The sequence below is a fragment of the Rhea americana genome, unplaced genomic scaffold, assembly GCF_003343005.1.
Source record: "Rhea americana isolate MKP2758 unplaced genomic scaffold, rheAme1 scaffold_362, whole genome shotgun sequence".
NCBI classification, from domain to species: Eukaryota; Metazoa; Chordata; class Aves; order Rheiformes; family Rheidae; genus Rhea; species Rhea americana.
In genome coordinates, this window is record NW_028186493.1 from 539,268 (window position 1) to 559,387 (window position 20,120).

At 38.9% G+C, this 20,120-nt stretch overlaps 1 protein-coding gene across 3 annotated transcripts in view; it reads left to right on the plus strand.

The window, feature by feature from the left end:
* ADARB1 (adenosine deaminase RNA specific B1) overlaps window positions 1-19,332 on the plus strand; it is a 94,723-nt gene extending 75,391 nt beyond the window's left edge. For all 3 annotated transcript variants that reach the window (XM_085312420.1, XM_085312418.1, XM_085312419.1), the window contains exons 9-11: window positions 6,219-6,400; window positions 17,556-17,734; window positions 18,499-19,332. In XM_085312420.1, the coding sequence (XP_085168546.1) occupies window positions 6,219-6,400; window positions 17,556-17,734; window positions 18,499-18,675 (538 nt within the window). In that variant the 3' untranslated portion in view covers window positions 18,676-19,332. The remainder of the gene's footprint in view (window positions 1-6,218; window positions 6,401-17,555; window positions 17,735-18,498) is intronic.
* Window positions 19,333-20,120: the final 788 nt, after the last annotated feature.

Below are 20,120 nucleotides of genomic sequence, written 5' to 3' on the forward strand. Positions count from 1 at the left end.
TATTGTTGCAGAGTTAAATTTTACAGTTTTTTTTCGTGTACTCAGAGTTGTAAAATGAGTAAATGTAAAATGTAAATGTACATCACAAAGACATTAGCAGATCAATCGGTATCCTTATAGCTGTTCACTATAGGTGTCCTTGCCTCTGAGCACATATTTGTCCAAAGTAGAAGTTAGACAACATAAAAAGGATAACAGAACTCCTCTTGATTTAAAATCAGTATTGAGTTACTTTGCCCTCTTTTTCATGTAGCATAACTGAAAATTGCAAAAAATTTAAAAGATGTGTGTTATCCTCCAGGTTGTTAGCATCTGAGCAGTGCGTAGAGATTAAAGAAACCAGTAAGTATGATAATTCTGTAAAATTCAGATTTCCCTGATGTGGTGCTCATCAAATTGTAGTTGTAGCTCTCCGGTGAGCCCACTGCACAGAGAACGTTCCCTCTGTATAAACATCAGGATATAAACACAATTTTTGTGCAAATTCATTGCCAAATCAAAAGCTGCATGTGAAATTATGGATACTTAAGTGCAGGTGTGACTGAAACCAGTTGCATCTGTAGGAACAAGAAGTTGTGTAGGAAATACTAAGGGAAGTGGTGCTGAGACTTAAATTGGAAATGTGCAGATCTACAGTGGCTTTTGTTGGTGTGCAAAAAGGCTTCCTTAAAGGAGGTGAGATGTAGCAGTGGGAAGGAAAGTTTCTCTGGACTCTTGAGCACAAGATTACTTTTCAGAGGAGATAATGGATATGGCAGAGTCTTGGTGACAGGGGAAGATATTTGGTCTCACTGTAGCTAAGTGTGGAAAGTAAGTAAGCAGGAACATAAGGCACTCTGAGCCTCACCCTTAGTGAGCAACATTTCTGAATCAGAGTAGTTTTTGCATTGCACATGGATTTTTTTTTTTTCAAGTGCTTGAGTTTTTCATGAAAAACACTCCACAGAAAGCAGATTTTTATGCAAAAATGCTTAACCAATAAAGATGATCTGCTACAATTTTGGTTGAAAATCTTCAACAAAATAATAAATCTGATACCAGATGAGAAACTGTATGTAATCCTATATGATCTCTTCTTTATAGCAAACAGTAACTATATGAATTCATAAAATAATTAAGGGTCTAGAGAAAATAATGGGATTAACAAAAAGGATGCATTTTATATATGGGTCAGATCAGATCTAATTTGTTGCTCATCTTACTGTTTGCTCCATCCTACGTCATTTTGCTCAGATGAGTGATCCCACTGAACTCAACGAAATATAAAATCAATATATATATCAATCAATATATCATTTTTTCACTGCTTCATTTCTAAAAGCAAGCTAGCTTTAAGCAAGGAGAATATGCCTCCAGTAGTTTATTCTCTGATGGTAAAACTATTTTAGGAGAATGTTGTCACCCATGCCTGGCTGTTGCCTACACGCTGCAGTTCCCTGCATCTCAGTTCTGATGATGCAGCTGGTTAGGGAGCTGTGAACTAGTGTGGACCATCAAAACTACCATTTTAAAATACACAACCTTGGTGGTTTCACTGACATGATTTGCAGCACAGCTGGGGCAAGCCAGCAGGTGCTTTTTATATCACAGTATTTCCAGTGGTGAGCATCTCCCCCTCTTTGCCCAACTTTTTTTTTCTTTTTCTTTTCTTTTCTTTTTTTTTTTTAATTTGGATTATTTCACTCATCTGGCTTCACAGAGAGTCTACGAGCAACTGAATTAACGGGCTGAGGAGGATCAAGGTGGTAAGCTGCAGTAGGTATGTCCTCTTATGTCAGGCTTAGTGTTGAGGGAATGATGAGGTGCAACTTCACACTGCGTAACAGCAGCAGGTTATTGTATCCTTTGCCTGGAGTCCTACTTGTGTTTGTTCACTGTTGCAGCAGTAGCCAGATAGTCCACTAAATTTATCATTTCTAGTTCTTTGTCCAAGAAAAGCAGCAGTAGCTAGTAGAGGTAAGAACACTGAAAATCTTAATACAGTTGCTAGTAAGGGCCATTGTGGTGTGTCTGCTGCCTTGAGAAAAAAGGAGGGCTGCAGTTTTGATTAGTAGTGTCTGTTTGCTTCCTTTGCTTAAGTACTTTTCTAATTGCTACTAAAGAGCTTTAGAAATTCTGTCATCTCCTCAGTGTTGTGCTTAAAAGTAATCTTGATGAGCCTCAGGAGCAACCTGCCCCAGGGCTCGTGTCTGAATGAGCTTCCATAACATGAAAGGCTGCACAGAGGTTAAGAGAATTGGTTCTGAATCCTTTCAGGGCAAGTAAATAAGCCCTGAAGGCTTATTTCTGAAGGCAGAGCTTTCTAGCATCACTTCGGATTGCCTTTCCTTGCTGGCACATGGCTTGCAGAGCTGTAAAGTTGCAGCTGCAGGAGGAGAGCACACTGCGAAACACCCCGGCAAGGATCCAGCTGCAGGTATCCTCACCCGCACAAGGTGTCTAAACTTCCGTTAGGTTAGATGGTCATCTTGTTGATGGAGAGCTATTCAGCTGAAAAAAAGTGGTCATCTTCAGACTAGATGTAGTGAGTAAATCATATAACCGGGTCTAGACACACGACTCAAATGCAGGTAGCTGTGTTTGAGGGTCAGCAGTCTGGTACTAAGTTCTGTGGCTCATGCTTGGTATCACCATGAAAGGTTGCATTTAAAATGTTGGTTTCAGTTTGAAGTTTWGTACGTGGTTATGAAAGGAAATTGCTTGATTCTTGTAGTAACTTAAAAACCCAAATGCTGAAGATATCAAACAGTTGATAAGAGGCATTGGTTTTATGCTCTGCTCCACTAGCATGTCGCTTTTTTCTGATGAAAAGTTTCACATTGGAGGATTTCTCCCTATCTGTTAAAACTCTTCTCCTCTTCAGCAAAGCTCTTGACTATGTGCCTCACTTAAGGTATTTGAATATTCCCATTGGCATCAATCCTGTGTTCTGCTAAAGCTCATGATATAATGCTTTTCTCCTATGCAGACCCAATGCTGTTTTTCTGTTTCGACAATAAGAAAAGGTATTGCGCAGGTCCAGTCTGTTCTGTGATGTGATGGGCTGCCCATTACGGTTGGACCTGCCATGAGGTCGTACGTGGGAGTTCTGAATTTTTGCCTATGGCTAGGCTGAAAGATTTTAGTTGTTGAATTARAGATGACAGAATTGTCACTTTCTTGAGACATCAATTATCACTTTCTTGAGATATCAAGTGCTCTGAAATAAGTATTACGCCCTGGCCAGAGCCTGGATGCTCTGCTACAGTGTGGTATTGCAGTGGAAAGGTTCCTTTCTGTGTTACAAACTTAGTCTGAGAAATGGGAGATTGGAACTTGTACTAGATTTAAGTCACTTCAGTTACTTAACCTTTTCTGGTATTATCTTATGTATTAATGTGAAGAAAAAAGTTTTTACTTAGGTTTTTTTGCACTATCTTGACTCAAAAGGCAGCACTGACTTTATTAATAAAGTTTCTGGAATAAATTTTACTCTCTCTACCCTGCACCTCAGTTTGTAGTGAACCTAATACAGAATTTGGCTCATTAACTTCAAAATAGGTTGTGATTTCACTAAAAAATGTTTTTGGCCTTTTGAAAATTGATACATGGTGTTAATATAATTTCTTTTCAGTGTATATCTGTCAGCCTGATTTCTAGTACCTGTGCTAATGGAAGTGAGAAACTGCTGTTAGCCAGGAGGAAGTGTAGTGTAGAAAGGTACAATGAGAAAGATCTCTGTGTAATCGTGTCTTTTGGACTTGGTTACAAGCTACACATTCTCACTTGGGTTTCATGTTTCCCTCCAAGTTACTGCCAAACATTTTGATACAAAACTACTTAACCACTTTGCAATACCTCTGCAGGTGATTTATGATACAGGTATAGATTCCTATAGATAATTGTACATGCTGTTGTTGTAGCATTTGAAATTTAAACCTGATTTTGAAAACCTAACGACCATCCAACCTTGTCTGACTGATTTTAAGAGCGTGAGGTTTTGGTTGTGTAAATGGGTTCTGCAAACACTGTGCTTGCAGCAAGCCAGGTTCTCTGGATCCAGTGCTCATGAACATGTACTTCAAATGGCAGATGTGATACAAGTGACCTTGGCAAAACCAGCAGGCATGTGGGCAGTTACTGCAGAGCAGTGATGTTGTAATACAAGCTCATACAGTCTGTCCTGCAGATGCTTATTCTGTACAAACACTACTTTTTGATTTAAAATCATTTTACTGGGACAGACCTTAGCTTTCATTTTCTGTGCCAGGGAAGGGCACCGGGTTTGGGAGGTACGGGAGAAAACCCAGCAAAACACAAGCTCTAGAAATATTGAAAGTGGCAGCAATAAAAAGGCCCTGCAAAGCTTGCAAAGGTTTTATTTGGGGAACTAGGGATTGCTAGAGGATCACTTTGGCCTTCTGTGAAATGTCCATCTATCACTCAAGTACTGTTCCTGAAAAGTAAAACACAATAGGCTTAACTTGAGGAAACTTAATTTGTGTGTCTGCAATTTGCAGATATGGTTTGGACGCCCACAATTTGCAATGCTTAGACTTGAATTCTTTCCAGATGTTTCTTCCATAATATCTGTATCTGTAGTAGTCCATATGCTTCTCTATTCTTGATGTAGGTAATACTGCAAATAACAAGAAAATACCATTGAGATTTTTTTGGCCCTTGAAATACATGACTGTGCTTACAAAATTCTAGTCACGATAAAGTCCTTAGAAAGGCATCTAGGCCCTGGTAAGCAATAATTTTTCACCTGATACCTTTAATTTGATGGATTTTTATTGTTTGACTGTTGATTATATTTTCAGTATGCCTTTTATCAATATGCCTTTATTTGATGTAAACTATGTCTTAAATTTTATTAGTACAATATTTCTACTCATTCATTTAAGCCACCTTTTTTAATGACAGGTGAGTAAGCTAATGCATATTGCCTCCATTTTCATACTCAGTAAAAGTTTGCAAATAAGTTGTTTACTAGGGCTGCGGGGTTTTTTCCTACCTTTTTCAAATCTTGTAGCCAATCAAAGTGTGTAGTACAGTTTCTAGCAGTAGTTAAGCAGTTGTGCTACACAGTTTCTAGCCTGGGCTGATGGTGATGTGGAACTGTGCCATGCCAGCCCAAGCTCTGAGAAACACCATTAGCAAGGATCAGATTTCCCTCTAATTTCATAGGAAAACTTTGCAATCCTTATTAGGATGGGACTTTTGATAATGATGACCATTTCAATGAGTACAAGAACTTCCATTATGCTATTTTTTTCAAGCACCAAAGGAAAATTTCCTGCTGCTTGTGCATCCAGTTTTCTGGGGTGCAGTTATACTGTTGTGTATATGTTGCGTTAATTGTGCAAAACTGTTTGCAAGTGTACCTCAGAAAAAGAGAACAGTTGAAATAGCATGCAGTAGGCTTGGAGGTTGGACAAAGTGTTTCATGGTTGTCACGTACAGATTAAGAGCTGGAATTTGATCAAATGAACAGATCTACTAAAATCATCCAGTATTTTGCTCCTGTCCATGCTAGGTGCCTACACTGAACTTCTACCACTGTAGACTGTAATGGTGCATACAGGGATTTATGGTTGGAATCTATGAAATGGCTAAAGTGAGCAAAGAATATATGCACCTGGATTCCTGGAGATTCAGCTGTCTCTCTACCTTTTGGATATTGCAAACAATGACAAATACCCTTTCTGGCACCAGCATGCGGACAGCTTGGCTAGGATGTAAAGGAAGAACATTCTCTTACGATGATGAGGTCTTGCAGACCCAATCCTTCTTGTATTCTGGGAAAGACAGTTTTCCCACTGCCAGATGTGTTTTGGAGGCATTAGCTGCTGTTTCTGGCTGAGGATCTTGCAGTTTGGCTCTTTCTCTGACTGAGTGATTCTGTCCATGTCTGACACTAGGAGGCTTTGAAATGCATCACTAGATACATTTGTGGGGAGGTGAAGTTACAGAATCTGCTCCTGATATTGATGCTGACTGTAGACCTATTGATAAGGGTCATCTTACTCAGGATACCGTTGAGCATCCTATAAGCTGATCTCTAAAATTCTCTCAGGTGTCACAGCTATGCTATCATAGTCACGCTGTAGTCACAAGGAAGAGTTTGAAGTCTAGTCCATTGTGATTGACTGCTATTATGTCTGGCAGATGTTACTTGTTCCATTAAAAAGAAAGTGTTTTTTGTTTTTTTTGTTTTGTTTTTCCCTCCCTCTTAGGTGGAACGTATTGGGTATTCAAGGAGCCTTACTTAGCCTCTTTGTGGAGCCAATTTACTTCTCTAGCATCATCTTGGGGAGTTTATATCATGGGGATCATCTATCCAGAGCCGTATACCAGAGGATAGCAGAGATAGAAGATCTACCACCTCTTTATACACTCAACAGACCTTTACTTAGTGGCAAGTATCTAATGGAGAAGGCCGTACCGGTAACTAAGTCTGTTCCAGTAGCATTGTGATTTTTGCAATTCTCAAAAACCTTGCAAATTATGTACTGTGAGTAAATTGCTTTGTGGTTACAACACAGAAGTTACGGTCTAAATCTAAACCAGATATTCAGTCAGAAATACCAGAGCAAGGAGCCTTCATGAGTTAAAAGATCCCAGAAAGAACTGGGGTATGATCTTCTTAATGTGGTTTCACATAATTGCGTCTGGAATTGCGTCCCTAGTGATATGTGAGGCAAGTTGAAAACCTGGGCTTAGTAAAATCTTTTCCCGTCCATAGAAGAGTATTAGATCTCACTGTTACTTCTCTTGCCATTGCAGATATTTGTTGAACGACTGCGTCATTTAGCAGTATGCCAAGATGCACACATTTGGGTCACAATTTCTAGATCAATAACCAACTAAAAATGGATGGAGAGAACTTCTCAGCTGCCATTGGTTGTATTTTCTTTCTGTCATCAATCTCTGTTGGATGCAGCATTGGCTTTAATTAGCATGGCACCCAACTTGTTTGCATGACCCAATTATCATAATACTTTCATTTCCACTTTGTAGTTTAATGCACAAATGCTGCATTCAGAGCCTGGTGGCACATCTTTTAGGAATGTTTTAACAGAGTATTAAACATCTCTGATGGACAGCACTACAGCAATCCCCAGCAGACGCAGTGAACAGTGGTCTTTTGCAACTGCTGTTGAACCCTGAAGTACTGTTCTTTAGTTTTGTGTTAATTTTAGAATCTAGTGGGGCTAAGAGGAATGGCAGCATTTGAATTAACAGGTCTTAATTTCTAATTGAGCCATGACTTAAAGGAAAGTTCTAAAATACCGCAAACAAAACAAAAAATGAAAACTGCTAGTTACAGTAATGATATAAAAGTTTTAAAACTGAAAKCTCTTATCCTCCCTATCATTGTGTGCATTGCTTTGTTCTGTAGAGCTTGGCTTCTGGCATGTGTCTGTTTATGTTCCAGGAAATAAGATCAGTATTTTAAAGCATGTTTAAAGTATGACATGAATTTTACAAATAGATGTAGGGAATTCTTTAGAAAAGAAAGCTAATTAATAAGGATTCCCTGAATCAGGACATACTGAAATGTTGAGTGATGGATTTGTCCATGTATTAGCATGTAAGTAAGAGTTATAGCACTCATAATTCCAAATATTTATCTGGTTTATGAGCATAGTAGCAGATGTATGGACTGTTGCTGCCTGATTTCTGGGAATTTTTATCAATTCCTCAAAACAGCAGATCGAGGTGAACAGTTCTTGTGTTATTTCAGAGCATGTGATGACACCTTGGCTTCTTGAAAGCCAAAGCTGAAATAGTGTCTTCATCTAATTGACATGAAATAGCACCATCTGTTTTAAGAGTTTGGTCAGAGCTCACTGAACAGTAGAGAGAATTCAAAAATATTCTCAACAGTTAATTTTTTGTGAAAATACGCGTCTCAGAATGAACAGGAAGCTTGTTTGGGAGGGGGAAGGGTAGAAAATTATATTAGTGTCTTTTTTTCTTTTCTTTTTTTTTTTTTAATTGAGAGGATTAGCTGTCAAAGTCTGTATTCTGATACATGCTATTGGATTCAGCTGGGGCACTTTTGTAGCTACAAATTTATTCTTTGAGTCACACCTTTTACAGTGGATTCYTATTGGGAAATACTATTGAAGTGCGACAAATAACTGTCTCCAGTTCTATGTTCTTCCTGATCCTACATATGCAATTCTGTAATGATTGCTCATTTCTAACAGGGATATGAAGTAACATAACATCTGTTTAGTTGTGGCATTTTTTCTGCACTGTCTCACTTATTTATCTGAGAAAGCACTAAAGGCTGGGGTTTTTTTCCTCTTAGAAGATGATTTTTTTTGTCTGCAGGGACAGTTGCATTAAGTTGAAGTCAGTTATTGTTATCTACTGTACTGTTAAAAATTGGCTTTACATCAAATGTTCTGTCTTCATAGGAGATTTTCTGCTTATGCTTCCTTTTTTAAAGCAAGTTAAATGTGAGCGTGCATATCAGAGCAGCTGCTTTACGCTTAGTGAGTGCAACAAACCCGTATGTTGGTAGAATACTCCTGCCCAGTATCTGCTCCTGGGCATCTTCATTCAAGGAGCCAGCCTTTCAGCKTGTCTTTAGCGCCATGGCACGGAGGGACTGTGAACTCTCACCAAAGAATATGGCTTTTTCAGTTTGAGAGAATACAGGTTGGAGTCCTGTGCATGTCTAGCACAATCTGAAAAGGGACCAATTTCTCAATCAAACTTCGAGAGTGTGATTGTGTAAATCAGCAGATATCAAACAGCCAGCGTGCAAGGGAATCTGCATAGATTGTTTTTGGAGTCATCGAAGGAGATTGGCAGTTAGAGTGCAAAAGTAGAGGAACAAACTCTGCAAATACACCATTTAGAAAATTAATCCTTGAAAATCCTTGATAGAAGATGTCATTAAATATATATGTATAAAAAAAGTTGTTACGTATAAAAGGCAATTGGTATGAACAGAAGTTCATTAAATATCTGTCTTGATGGTTCCCATTGCTGGTGTCCGTCATTCCCTTCTTTCGGTGATGGCTACTAAGCAGAACCCTGCTATAGTCTCTGCTTTTCTGGGCAGAGCATTTTTTCTTGAGTTTGAATAAAACATTTAACACAGCCTACCTTTTCTTTGTTTTGATGTCTAGTGAGTTAATACAATTTATTATGCTTTAGTTTGTCTACAGTGTCCTGTTTTTTACAAGCATATTGTCGGAAATGAAATTGTGGGGTTTTGACCAATTCCTGATGGTACTGACATGATCTTCCTCTGTTCTGTTTCATGGATGAAACTTCCTGGAGCAGTATCACATCTGCCAATTACCTGTCACCAAGAGCATAAAAACTGTTTTAAGTAAGATGAGGTCTTAGGATAAGGTCCATCTAGCCTAGTACTATTCTGCTACTGCCAGTTATGCAGTAAAAGGTAGGAGTAAATGGTAACTTGTAGAGATACTTCCAGACAATAGCAGTAGTAATCTGCARCTCAGAGACTTTCTGAGTCGGGGTAAAGAGACTTTGTATTTAAAAATTTGTAATGGGTCTTTCACTCATGAACTCCTGTATTTGCTTGTTGGACTGGTGTGAACTTCTTACCATCCAAGCATCTTCATGTTCAGTGATGTTCCCACTTCATCATCTTTTTCCCCCAATTAAAGTCTTTGTGCACTTTGTTGTTCCTTGTATGGAAACCATTCCACATAAGGATCATCCTTTCCATTTTTGTGTAGTCTTTTTGAGCTAGAGAGACCAATGCAGCACCTGATAATCAAGATAAGGCAGCAGTATTAATTTCTATGGTGGCATCGTGATGTTCTGTTTTGTTCTGTATTCATTTAATGATTATTCCTAAAATTTACTTTGCCTTTTTTAATTGCTGTTGTTCATTGACCTGGCATCCATTGTTCATTGACCTGACATTTTGATAGAATTGAATATTAGAAAATAAAATCTGCTAATAACCAGCTCCAAGTCCAGCATTTTTTATGTAAAATTGATTGTTTTTTCCTCATATGTATTACCTTATATTTATCTACAATGAATTTCACTGCTACTTTATTGCCCAGTCACTCAGTATTGCTATTTTTTTCTGCTACTCTTTGCAATTCCTTCTCATCTTTACTATCTTGAATAGTTTATTATCTTCAACAGTTTTACTGCAGTTTCCCCTCCACCAACACTCAATTTTAGGTCTGCAACGTGCCAGCACAGAACTTCAGGCTCTCCAGTAGTGACCTGCCTTCACCGTGAGAACAAGCTGTTCAGTTCTCTCTTTGAGTCTCTGTCTTCTGACCAGCTCAGTGACCTTCCGTTCACTCAGTGACCTTCCCTCTTGTCTGAGGGTTGAGTAGTTTCTTTAGAAGCCTTTCATGAGAAATCCTGATAAATGATCTCTAGAAATCTGTGTAAAACCTTGTATGTCAGATCGACACTGTCTCTGTTGAGTACTTTAGAAGGCTCTGGTGCTTTTGCGCGGCTGGGCTTCCGTTTGGCAGAGCTGGATTGACTTTTTCCATGAGACTGGGTTCATCCAGGTGTCCATTCATCCTGTTCTTCAAGGTAGATGTCAGACAAACAGGCCTTCTGCTTCCCTAGATCTTCTCTAGCTCTCTAAGAATTAGTGTCACCCATCTTCAAATACTAAGGTATTTTTTGTTGACTCCTTCCCAATATTGTCATATCTCCACATGCCCATTAGTTCCTACCAGTCTGCCTGGTGAAGATGTTAGGTTTATTGACTGATAGTTCTCTGGTGCACCTCTGAACACCTTTTTAAAAACTGCAGTCTGGTTAGCTACCTTCCCACCTGGGAAACTGCATGGTTTTTAGGTTATCTGTCACATCTTTGATATTCTCAAACACAGTTGAAAACCATCTGGGTATTGTAACTGATGTTTGTTCACTTCATAAGTTTATCCTAGAACTATTTTTACTGGCATCTCAATTTGAGATGTGTCCTCTGACACATTGCCGATAAAGAAGAGTTCAGGCCTTGGAACCTACCCAGGCTCCTTAAGAGGGAACCTGGATGCAAAAATTCATTCAGTTTTTCACAATATTATCCTCTTTCTTCTCTGAATGCTCCTTTTATAGCTTGGCCAGCTGTTTGCAGAACTGATTTCCTGTTCCTGCGATGGTAGAAGGCTTTATTTTATTTTTTTTTTTTTTTTGTCTTTTGCAGGCTATTTCTCAAACTTTTTCAATCTGATTTTCCCATATGTTTACATTAAGCTTATCAGTTTACAGTCCTTCCTGTCTACCTCCTTTCAAACTAGTTTCAGCTTTTTGGAATATGCCATTCATTTTGCATTTCATAACCTTCCTTACCCTGCTGTTTAGCCACCCTGGTTTTATTTTGTTCTTTCTAAAGCATTTCTGGCCAGTGACATGCACTCGCTCTGAGCTTCCTTTTTGCCTTCAGATATTGTCCGTGCTGCCCACCAGATTGTTACTATTACTGCCTTTGTCCTGACTTCTTTGGTAAGAAGATTGGGAATAGGAGAAAGAACTCTCTCACTGAACGTTTTTGTACAGACTGGCTACGCTGAAAGAAGCGGTTCTTGCTAGAGGCCACAACTCTTGGCTGCAGCTTGTCTCTGTGTTAGAGTAGCTAATCACCATGCCTTCTCCTGATTTAAACTGGGTTGAGTTGTCTCAACTGGCAGACAAGCTTGCCCAGCAGTCCCTGACCATATGGCTTATGCAGTAACCAATGCTGGAAGTCTCAAAGGGTAACATGGTGCCAGCCCTTTGGTTTCTCTAAATGGAGACTTGCACAGCAATCATGGAACTCACCTTTGAAACTGGAAAGCTTTTCTACTGTTTTTTGCTGTGCAGCTGTGTTTGTACGGCAGTCTCCATGGGGATGGGTGATTATTGGACTGTTGACTATGTGAAGTCAGAAATAGCCAACTTGAGAGTTGTTGAGGAAGATGCATATGCCATCACAAGTTGTCCTTCACTGCTAGGTTGGATATAAACTTTGAGAGTCTGGTAGAATCAGTCGGGAATTTTCCTATTCTAGTTCGTTCTTTGTCCTTTTTTAATTTTTGAAAACCCAAATTGCAATTACGTAGGTTTGGTCAGTCCTGAACTTGGACAACAGAAGGAATATTTATTTAAGTCTTTGAAAAATGCTTCTGTCCTGTGGAAGTACCTACGTCTTCCGCTGATTCCTGTGATACAATGAATAGTCTCAACTTGCAGAACTGAAAGCAACCTGAAGTAACATATCTTCAGCAGACATTCTCTTCCAAGATCTGATGAATATTTCAATTCATCTTTTCCTGCCACTTGCTTTGCCACACAGGATCCCAGAACAATGCATAGATGCTAATCCAGGCCTGACTTATTTTTGTTTAACAGCCTGGATGCTGGCTGGGTCATGTCCAATAGACAAAAGGGACTGGTTGAAAGCGAGAATATGCTGCTAAAATATTTTGTAGGACCATTTATTATACCCCAAAGTATTTATGGACTTTGATTTGACAGTCCGGCTGTATTCTTGCATTGGATCCTGAATGTGTAGGTACATCTCAGAAGTTTTACAAGATCTTATTTCACTAATATTTGGGGAAACTGGGCGGCTTCTTTGAGGAATGACCCTGTTCTGAATTTTGCACACTGGTTTCACGGAGGAAAGAGCCCTGCTGCCTCTTTGCTGAAATCACTGTCACGCTTTTAATCTCATAATTTGCTAGGAAGATGCACAGAAGAATCATTTATCATGGTAAGTGACTGAAGCCATTATAAATTATAAGGGAAAAGGATTCTCGGCCTGCAGACCTGGATGTGCAAACTTAAGAAGCCGTCTCTATCAGATGGGGCAAGGTTGCACTACAGGAGTTGGAAAGTCGTTCAGGATAGGGTTGTACACAAGGTGTCAGTCACCAGTGTAAGACTTGATAAAGATTTTCAATGAACATGCCTCAGCACTCTTCTGAAGAGCTACTGTCTACATTTTTTTTCTTCCCCCCCCCCCACTCTTACAAAAATAAATCTTTCAACAGAACCTTTGGTGATTTTGGCAGTTTCCTTGGTACCCAATCCTTCCATTCACACTTGTGTTTTTGAACCCTTTATCTGCTTTCTGATGAAACTTGTCTGTGGGCCGTGTCCTCAAAAAATTATCAGCCTTGATTTTTTGTGTAAGCACTGGAATGAGGAAGCTGTGATCTTTGCTTTCATGTGTTAGTCCTGGTTGTAATAATATCCATGAATAAATTTGGAGCATTGTTCTTGAAATAGCTTAGTTACACCACTTTTCAAAAGAGGATACAGTATTTTCCTTTTTATCCTAGTTTTGTCTCCCATTACTAGTTTCAACTCCTTGTGCTGTGATTGCCTCTAGATTTTGAGGGAGAAGTTTGATCCACCTTAAGAGGACCAGATGCTTTTCTTTTGAGATGACCTTTATTCCTTGTTTGTGCTACCTGTGCTTTGCCTTCAGGGACTCCTGTGGCATCTCTCCAAGGTTTATGCAACGAAGCAGCTGAACAAGGTGTTGTCATTTAAGTATATTTGAAATTCTGAGTCCACATAGGCACTTTTTCTTTTTAGTTAGCACAGCAAAATAGCCTAAGGAGTACGATTGTATGATTGCCATGGAAATGCAATGTGTACTTGAGTGTCCAGCTTCCTTGTCTGTCTTTGCAAACTTCATCTGTAGTGGTACAGTGGTCACCACGTGGATGTGGAAGGAGCATGAGCCAGCTCTATAGGGAAGTGTAAGCTATTTATTTGCTGAAAGAGGTGCACACAGCCTAAATATCTTGGTCTGGGGAGGGAATCATTTACTGAAGGAAGAACTTAGGGCAGCAAATTTTTCTTTCCGGAATGGAGAGAATGGCCTTTAATAAATAAAAGGGGGRAAAAAAGGTCTTTTGCAGTACTTCATGAACAATATCTGACCACTGTCCAGGTCTGCAGGCTGACAATATCTGACCATGTCAGTTGCATACAAAGCAAAAGACAGGATAAACATAGAGATTTTTTAAAAGTTAAATAAAATGTATGACTGATCTACTTGTAAAATGGTGACAATTTTTTAATGCCTTTGCCTCAGCACTTTTGGTAAACAAATTTTAGATTAAGAATGTTGTCAGGATGCAGTCTTAAACAAATGGATTTCTTTCCTGCAAGCTTCATGGAAAGAGCCTAGATATCTATGCTTTTTGAGAGTCAGAGAGTTCAGATTATGATTTGTTAGGTTTTTCAGATGCAGACCTTCTGCTGTGTGACTCTCAGAATAACGAGGTCTATTTGCACCATTTGGACCTTAATGGCACAGGAAGGGTTTTGTTTGGCATGATCAGCTCCAGTTTTCATGGTTTAATGAGTTTTGCATCACTGCAAACTGAGCCATGTGATGCTCGTGTTGATAACCAACCACTAAGAATCTCAGCAGAAGTTGGGCTGAGATGCTTCCTACTTTCATCTTGTCATAAAATCCTGTTCTTGTTGGTTCTTCCTCAAGTATTACTTATGTGATATTCTTGATGATATCTGTGGTTTTAGTATTTAAGATTAAAGTTTACATGTCATGAATGGGAATGGAAATTCCCTCCTCTGCTCTTTTCCTTTCATATAAAGCAAAACAGGGCCTTTTTTGGCAGGGGAGAGCTTATATCTGTCCCAATCTATCTTAGTGCATGGAAAACTTTTATTTTGGTGGTTTGCTGTTCTGACTTTACTTTTCTCAGTAGCATTTTTTCTTTTTTTTCTCAGATTGGATCTTTCTTAAGCTCTTAGCCCTAAAACTGTTTTGTGTTTCACTGGCCTTCTCATGGGCCAGTTGAGCTAGTAGCTGACTGTCAGTATCTATCAGATGTGATAAAACTTGTGAGGCTGTGCACGGATGACTTCAATACCTGCATACCCAGTTGAGCCTCCGTATTTTTGGAGACTGAAGGTAGCTTCTCCTGTTTCCAAATTTCATCTATCCCTAGTTTGCTGGCCTCATTGCTGTCTGCAAGAGGATTTAGAAGCTGTAATGGATTCCCCTGTTCATGAGGAAGCGCATCCTCCCCATGCTGCTCAGTTTGTTGATCCTCCATCCTTCTAGTTCACAGATTTGCAGATCAAGGGAATTAGATCTGTGGCATCGCATGGATGAGGTAGATTGCCTTGGTGCATGTCAGCTCCTCCTGGATTCCTCTTTCCTGGAAGAATTCAGAAGAGATCTCTTCAAGAAACCTTTGTTCAGGTTCTCTGTTTTTCCAACTTATATTTTCAACTTATATTTTAAGAAAATGGTGAATAGCAGTTTTTGAGGGTTTTTTTGCTATTTATTCAGCAGATTATTATGTATCAGTCATATTAACCAGCTTGATGTAAAAAGAACTAAAACAGAATCAGTAAGTTCAGTACAGTTGATATTTCAAAATGTTAGTTTGTTTGCAAGAATTGAGCGTAGTCAGCAACTGAATTTCATTATATCCAGCCATGATGTTGTTCAGGATTTAAGGCAGATCTCACACATATGCTCTGCTGGTTTTTGCAGGCTGCAGCTGAGAAGCCAATGCTGTGTGGGACCATAAATTTCTTGCTCAACCTTGTGCCCAGCAAGCAAGGCATGCAGTGTGTCATAGATCTGGAGATGCTGTCACAGCAGTGAGGCTGGCATCAAGTGGTCAAATCTCGCAGTTATGTGGCTTGGATTGGCTTAGCCTCATTTATTAGGTTATATTTCAGATGTCAACACAAAATGCGTTCTGTTGCAGTGCTTCTGCTCGATTTTTATAAACTTACTAGATTTTGTGAGGTTTAGGACCTAACAGGAATTGTCATAATCTGAGAATACATTTGAAATAGACTTTAAATGAGAATTGTGTTAAAACTTTTTTTTAAAAAAGAGGAGGGGGTAATTATTTATTAGAAAACATTATGTAWTAGAAAACCTTATGTATTAGAAAACCATCTGTTTATCTGCTCTCTCTTCCGATGAGATAATTGAGATAGCTTAAACGTAAAATTTTAGATGAATAATTTTGCGACCAGTATAACGTCTAGGTGGATCTGTAATTAAATGACGGAACACAGGACTAAAGCCAGCATGTTGTATAGCTTTTACATAGTGCACGTAACCTAAAACACTTGCTATACTGATAGCTTAGAAATTCAGTGTGGCTGCTGTGTTAGAGCACTGAGAAAGTGCAGAGAGCTCTGCTGGTATATATGTGGGAGATCTGTTGTGTATGGGTTGGTAATACCACCAATAATGTGTTGCCACACAGTATGGTGGCAGTATACGGCGTGGCTCTGCAGTGCTAGGGGGGAATTAATCCTGCTGCAGGCAGCTGGCTTCTGTTCGTGCTTGGATTATACTTGTAGTCACTTTGCTTCTCCAGAGGTAGAGATAAAGTAGTATTTGAGAGGTGCTGTAATATTTCATGCCAGAGCAAAATCATCTGAATTCTCTCTCCTTGTTGACTACGCTGTTATCTGTTCTTCAGTGGAAGAAGTAGAGCTCTTAGGCTCTTGTAGGATACAGCATCTTAAAAGCAATGTTGATTGAGTTAGAAGTACTGTAAAAAATCAGTGTGTGTTAACCACTGTGCATCTGAATATCTGCAAACAGGAGGAGAGAGGAAGAAATATAATTTTATGTGAAGTGCTTCAATTTTGCCACTTCCTAGTTTTTGCATTTCCTAATTTGCAAGACTGTACTTCTAATGTAGTTGAGCTTTTGTAGCAATACATCGGTAGCTTTTAAGGAATATCAGTATCACTGAATGTAGACATGCTCATGTGTTGGTTTGCAAGATACTAGGCCTAACTCCATTTTTATGAAGGAAAATGAAAAGGCACATTGTGGGCACTTCTAAATAAGTACGAGTTCTCTAATTAAAACTATAGTGGGAGTTTGTTGTCCAAATTATAATTATGTGTTTAGTAGCATGACTAGGGTTCATATTTTTTCAAGAATTATGATGGGATCCTTGCTCCTTTGGAATTGAGACATTAAATACACACCTAAACTGTTACAATAGCACAGGGAAAGGAAAATGTTTAGAGAGTTACAGCTGGCAAAACTTCGCTAAATCTGCTCTTTCTTATATTCGACTGATGCCATTGCCAAATATGTTTTGAGACCAGTGGTTTCTTGTGCAAGAACAGAACAACTTTATTTCTGTTTCATAGTTATCTGCAGGTTGATCACTGGTTCATTCATTAGTCGTATCAGCTAAGGCAGATCCTCCTGAGATGCATGTGACAAGGCTCCAATATTATTTCTGTGGGGGCTCCTTGCTGCCAGTCTCTCCATACTCCCCTCCCTGTGAGGCTTGAGGGGAGAGTGTTTTCCCAGAGCGCTGGTGATGCTCTGTTAGGAGTCACGGAATGAATAAGAGAACATTTTAGCTGCAGTAAGAAGGCAATATGCACGGTGAAACCGCTGGGATTCAGCTGAAATTCTGCAGGAGAAGGTTCTCATTAAATATATATATATATATATATATAAGATTACCTAGCAAGAAGATTTAAATAATACTGCTATATGGCTTATTCCCCAATAAAAAGAGCAGTCAAGAGTTAATATATGTTGTTGTTATTGAATAACTCTTTTCTTTCAGGTATTAGCAATGCAGAAGCTCGCCAACCAGGGAAAGCACCGAACTTCAGTGTAAACTGGACAGTAGGAGACACTGGTCTTGAAGTTATTAATGCTACAACCGGCAAAGATGAAATGGGTCGTGCATCTCGCCTTTGTAAGCATGCTTTGTACAGCCGCTGGATGCGTATTCATGCAAAGGTATTCAAAAGTGCGAGATTTTCCATTTCTGTTTTATTCGTAACAGAATACCTTCATGTGTGCTGCTTTCTGTGCTCAGAAGACACTTTCTGAGCCTGTTACAAGCTCAACCAAATGTTAGCTATTGGTCTGTGTAGCAGTGGAAAAGGGTAATGTCTTTGGTTGGCTTAGTCTTTAGTTTTATAATACCTACATTAAAAAATTCTTGTTATAGCTAAGTAAACAAAGGATGTTAACTCCTTTGAGCTTGTCTTACCATTTTAATTTATTTGGAAAGATAATCTCACTAAGTTCGACTTCAGTGGAAGTGGGATTTCACTCAGTCCTTTCTTAGAAAGGCAAAGTGTCAGGAAGTGTCAGTCATTGCTTCTTTCGGTGTCTAGATTTCTTTTGCCAAAGCAAGCCGATAATATAGGAAGTGCAAAAAGCATGATACTGTGGTCAAACTATTGCGGTACTACTGAAAAACAAAATTCAAAGTGCCTCTGTTAAGATGCAATAAGGCTCTGCGGAAAGGTGAGCTTTGCAAAGGCAAACTTTGTGCAGAGAAATGACATTCCAAGTGGGTGCTGTGAAGCCAGGTATGAGGCAGCGGTAGCTGGAACACTTGGCCAGCTTTGCCTTGTTCTGCTTCCTGAAGGTTAGGTTTAATAACTCTTGCCTTTGTTTAAAAATGTCTGATTTAATAACTCATTCACTCCTAAACTGTTTGGTTTAAGAGTTCACTGTCTCTCGTCTCTTCTTTCCTTTTTCAATCCCTGCAGCTTTCATCCAGCTTACGCTCAAAGATCCTCAAGCCTAACCTGTACCATGAAACGAAGCAAGGAGCAGCTGAGTATCAAACTGCCAAAGAGTGTTTGTTCAAAGCATTCCTGAAGGCAGGACTTGGAGCTTGGGTGGAGAAACCAATAGAGCAGGATCAATTTTCTCTTACTGTCTAATTCACAGACTGCACGTCACTTTGGAAAGGGGGTTGTTCTGGAAATCCTGGTGTCCAGCATCACTTTCTGGCATCTCTACAGCAGATAAAACATCTTTTTACTGTCTTTTTATTTTTATTTTTTTTTAAACTTGTAGGTGTTTGTTTTGCCTAAGTATTGAAACTCGATGATAATCAGATACATAATTCTCTATTTTGTTATGGAAAAGTCATTTTTGGTGTATTTCTAGAAATACTTTTACTGTACACAGTTTGCAGTAAGGCTGTCCTTATAATATGAGATGACTCATTTTTTTCTGAGTTAAAATAATAATTTCTTTTTTTAATTCAATGCCATCAAGTACATGGAAAAAACGAAAGTTGCTTTAGGTTTTACACCACACTTTTAGGAAATAGCTTAATTTTTTAAGAAGAAAGTAGGTGACAAAGTTGATTCTACTCCTCTATTAACTTGGTTTTGAACTGCAGGTATTTCTGTCATCTAGACCATAAAGCCAGAATGGAGTCTGGACAGCTAGTTTTTCCCCCACTTCCTTGCTCTTTAAAACCAGCTGCTGAAATTTTCATGTCTTTGATGTATGTATTTATTAGTCTGTGACCCAGTTTTTAACATTCAGCTTTTTATTCTGTTTTTAAAAATACATTTACCTCCCATTTACACACATTGTGAAGTCTTTGTTTTTTTACCATTATAAACTGGAAACAAACAAGTAATTATCTGTAAGTTAGGAAGTTTAGTGTCTAATGTGCAGAAATCTTTTTAGCGCTAGCTGATTTGTTTATCCCAGGAATTCATCAGAACACAATCATAACTGTAACAGTAATGTGTAAACTTACTCCCCCCCAAAAATTGTTAATTTTAAGGGCATGATACCTGAGTTGCCGAAAACAGTCTACTCATTGAGTATTAATTGCTCTCTCCTCAAGGAAATGAAAAGCTCTTCTATGGACAAAAAAATAGTTAAAGCTTCTTTCTTGTGAGTTATATCTCTTTTCATTGGCATTACTGTGTCCCTTTGAGATTCCATTGCCTTTGGGCTTTACGTATGTGGTGGTCTTTATGAAGCTAATTAGGTAAGTTACTCTCAAATGTGCTTTTATTTGCTCTTATAATTAGTTAGAGAAGTGTTTTTTTCCACAAAGATAGACACTTCATCTGCTTTATATAAAAATGAAAGATAGGAGGGAAATACTGTAATATCTGTTTGATCAGCTGGTGTGTTTTCGGCACTTTTAAAAGCACTTTTTCCTGAATGGCATCTTGGAGTGGATTAGAGGCAGTGCTGTTTCTCTGCTTACATAGCACATGTCCAAATGCATTGCGTGGTTYGCTTCTATACAAATACCATGTACTCGTTCTGAAAGGCCTCTCAAAGATCCCCTTTTGCAAACGGTTAAGGTGACGTTTCATGGGACAGGAGTTTGAATGACAAAACCAAATCAGTG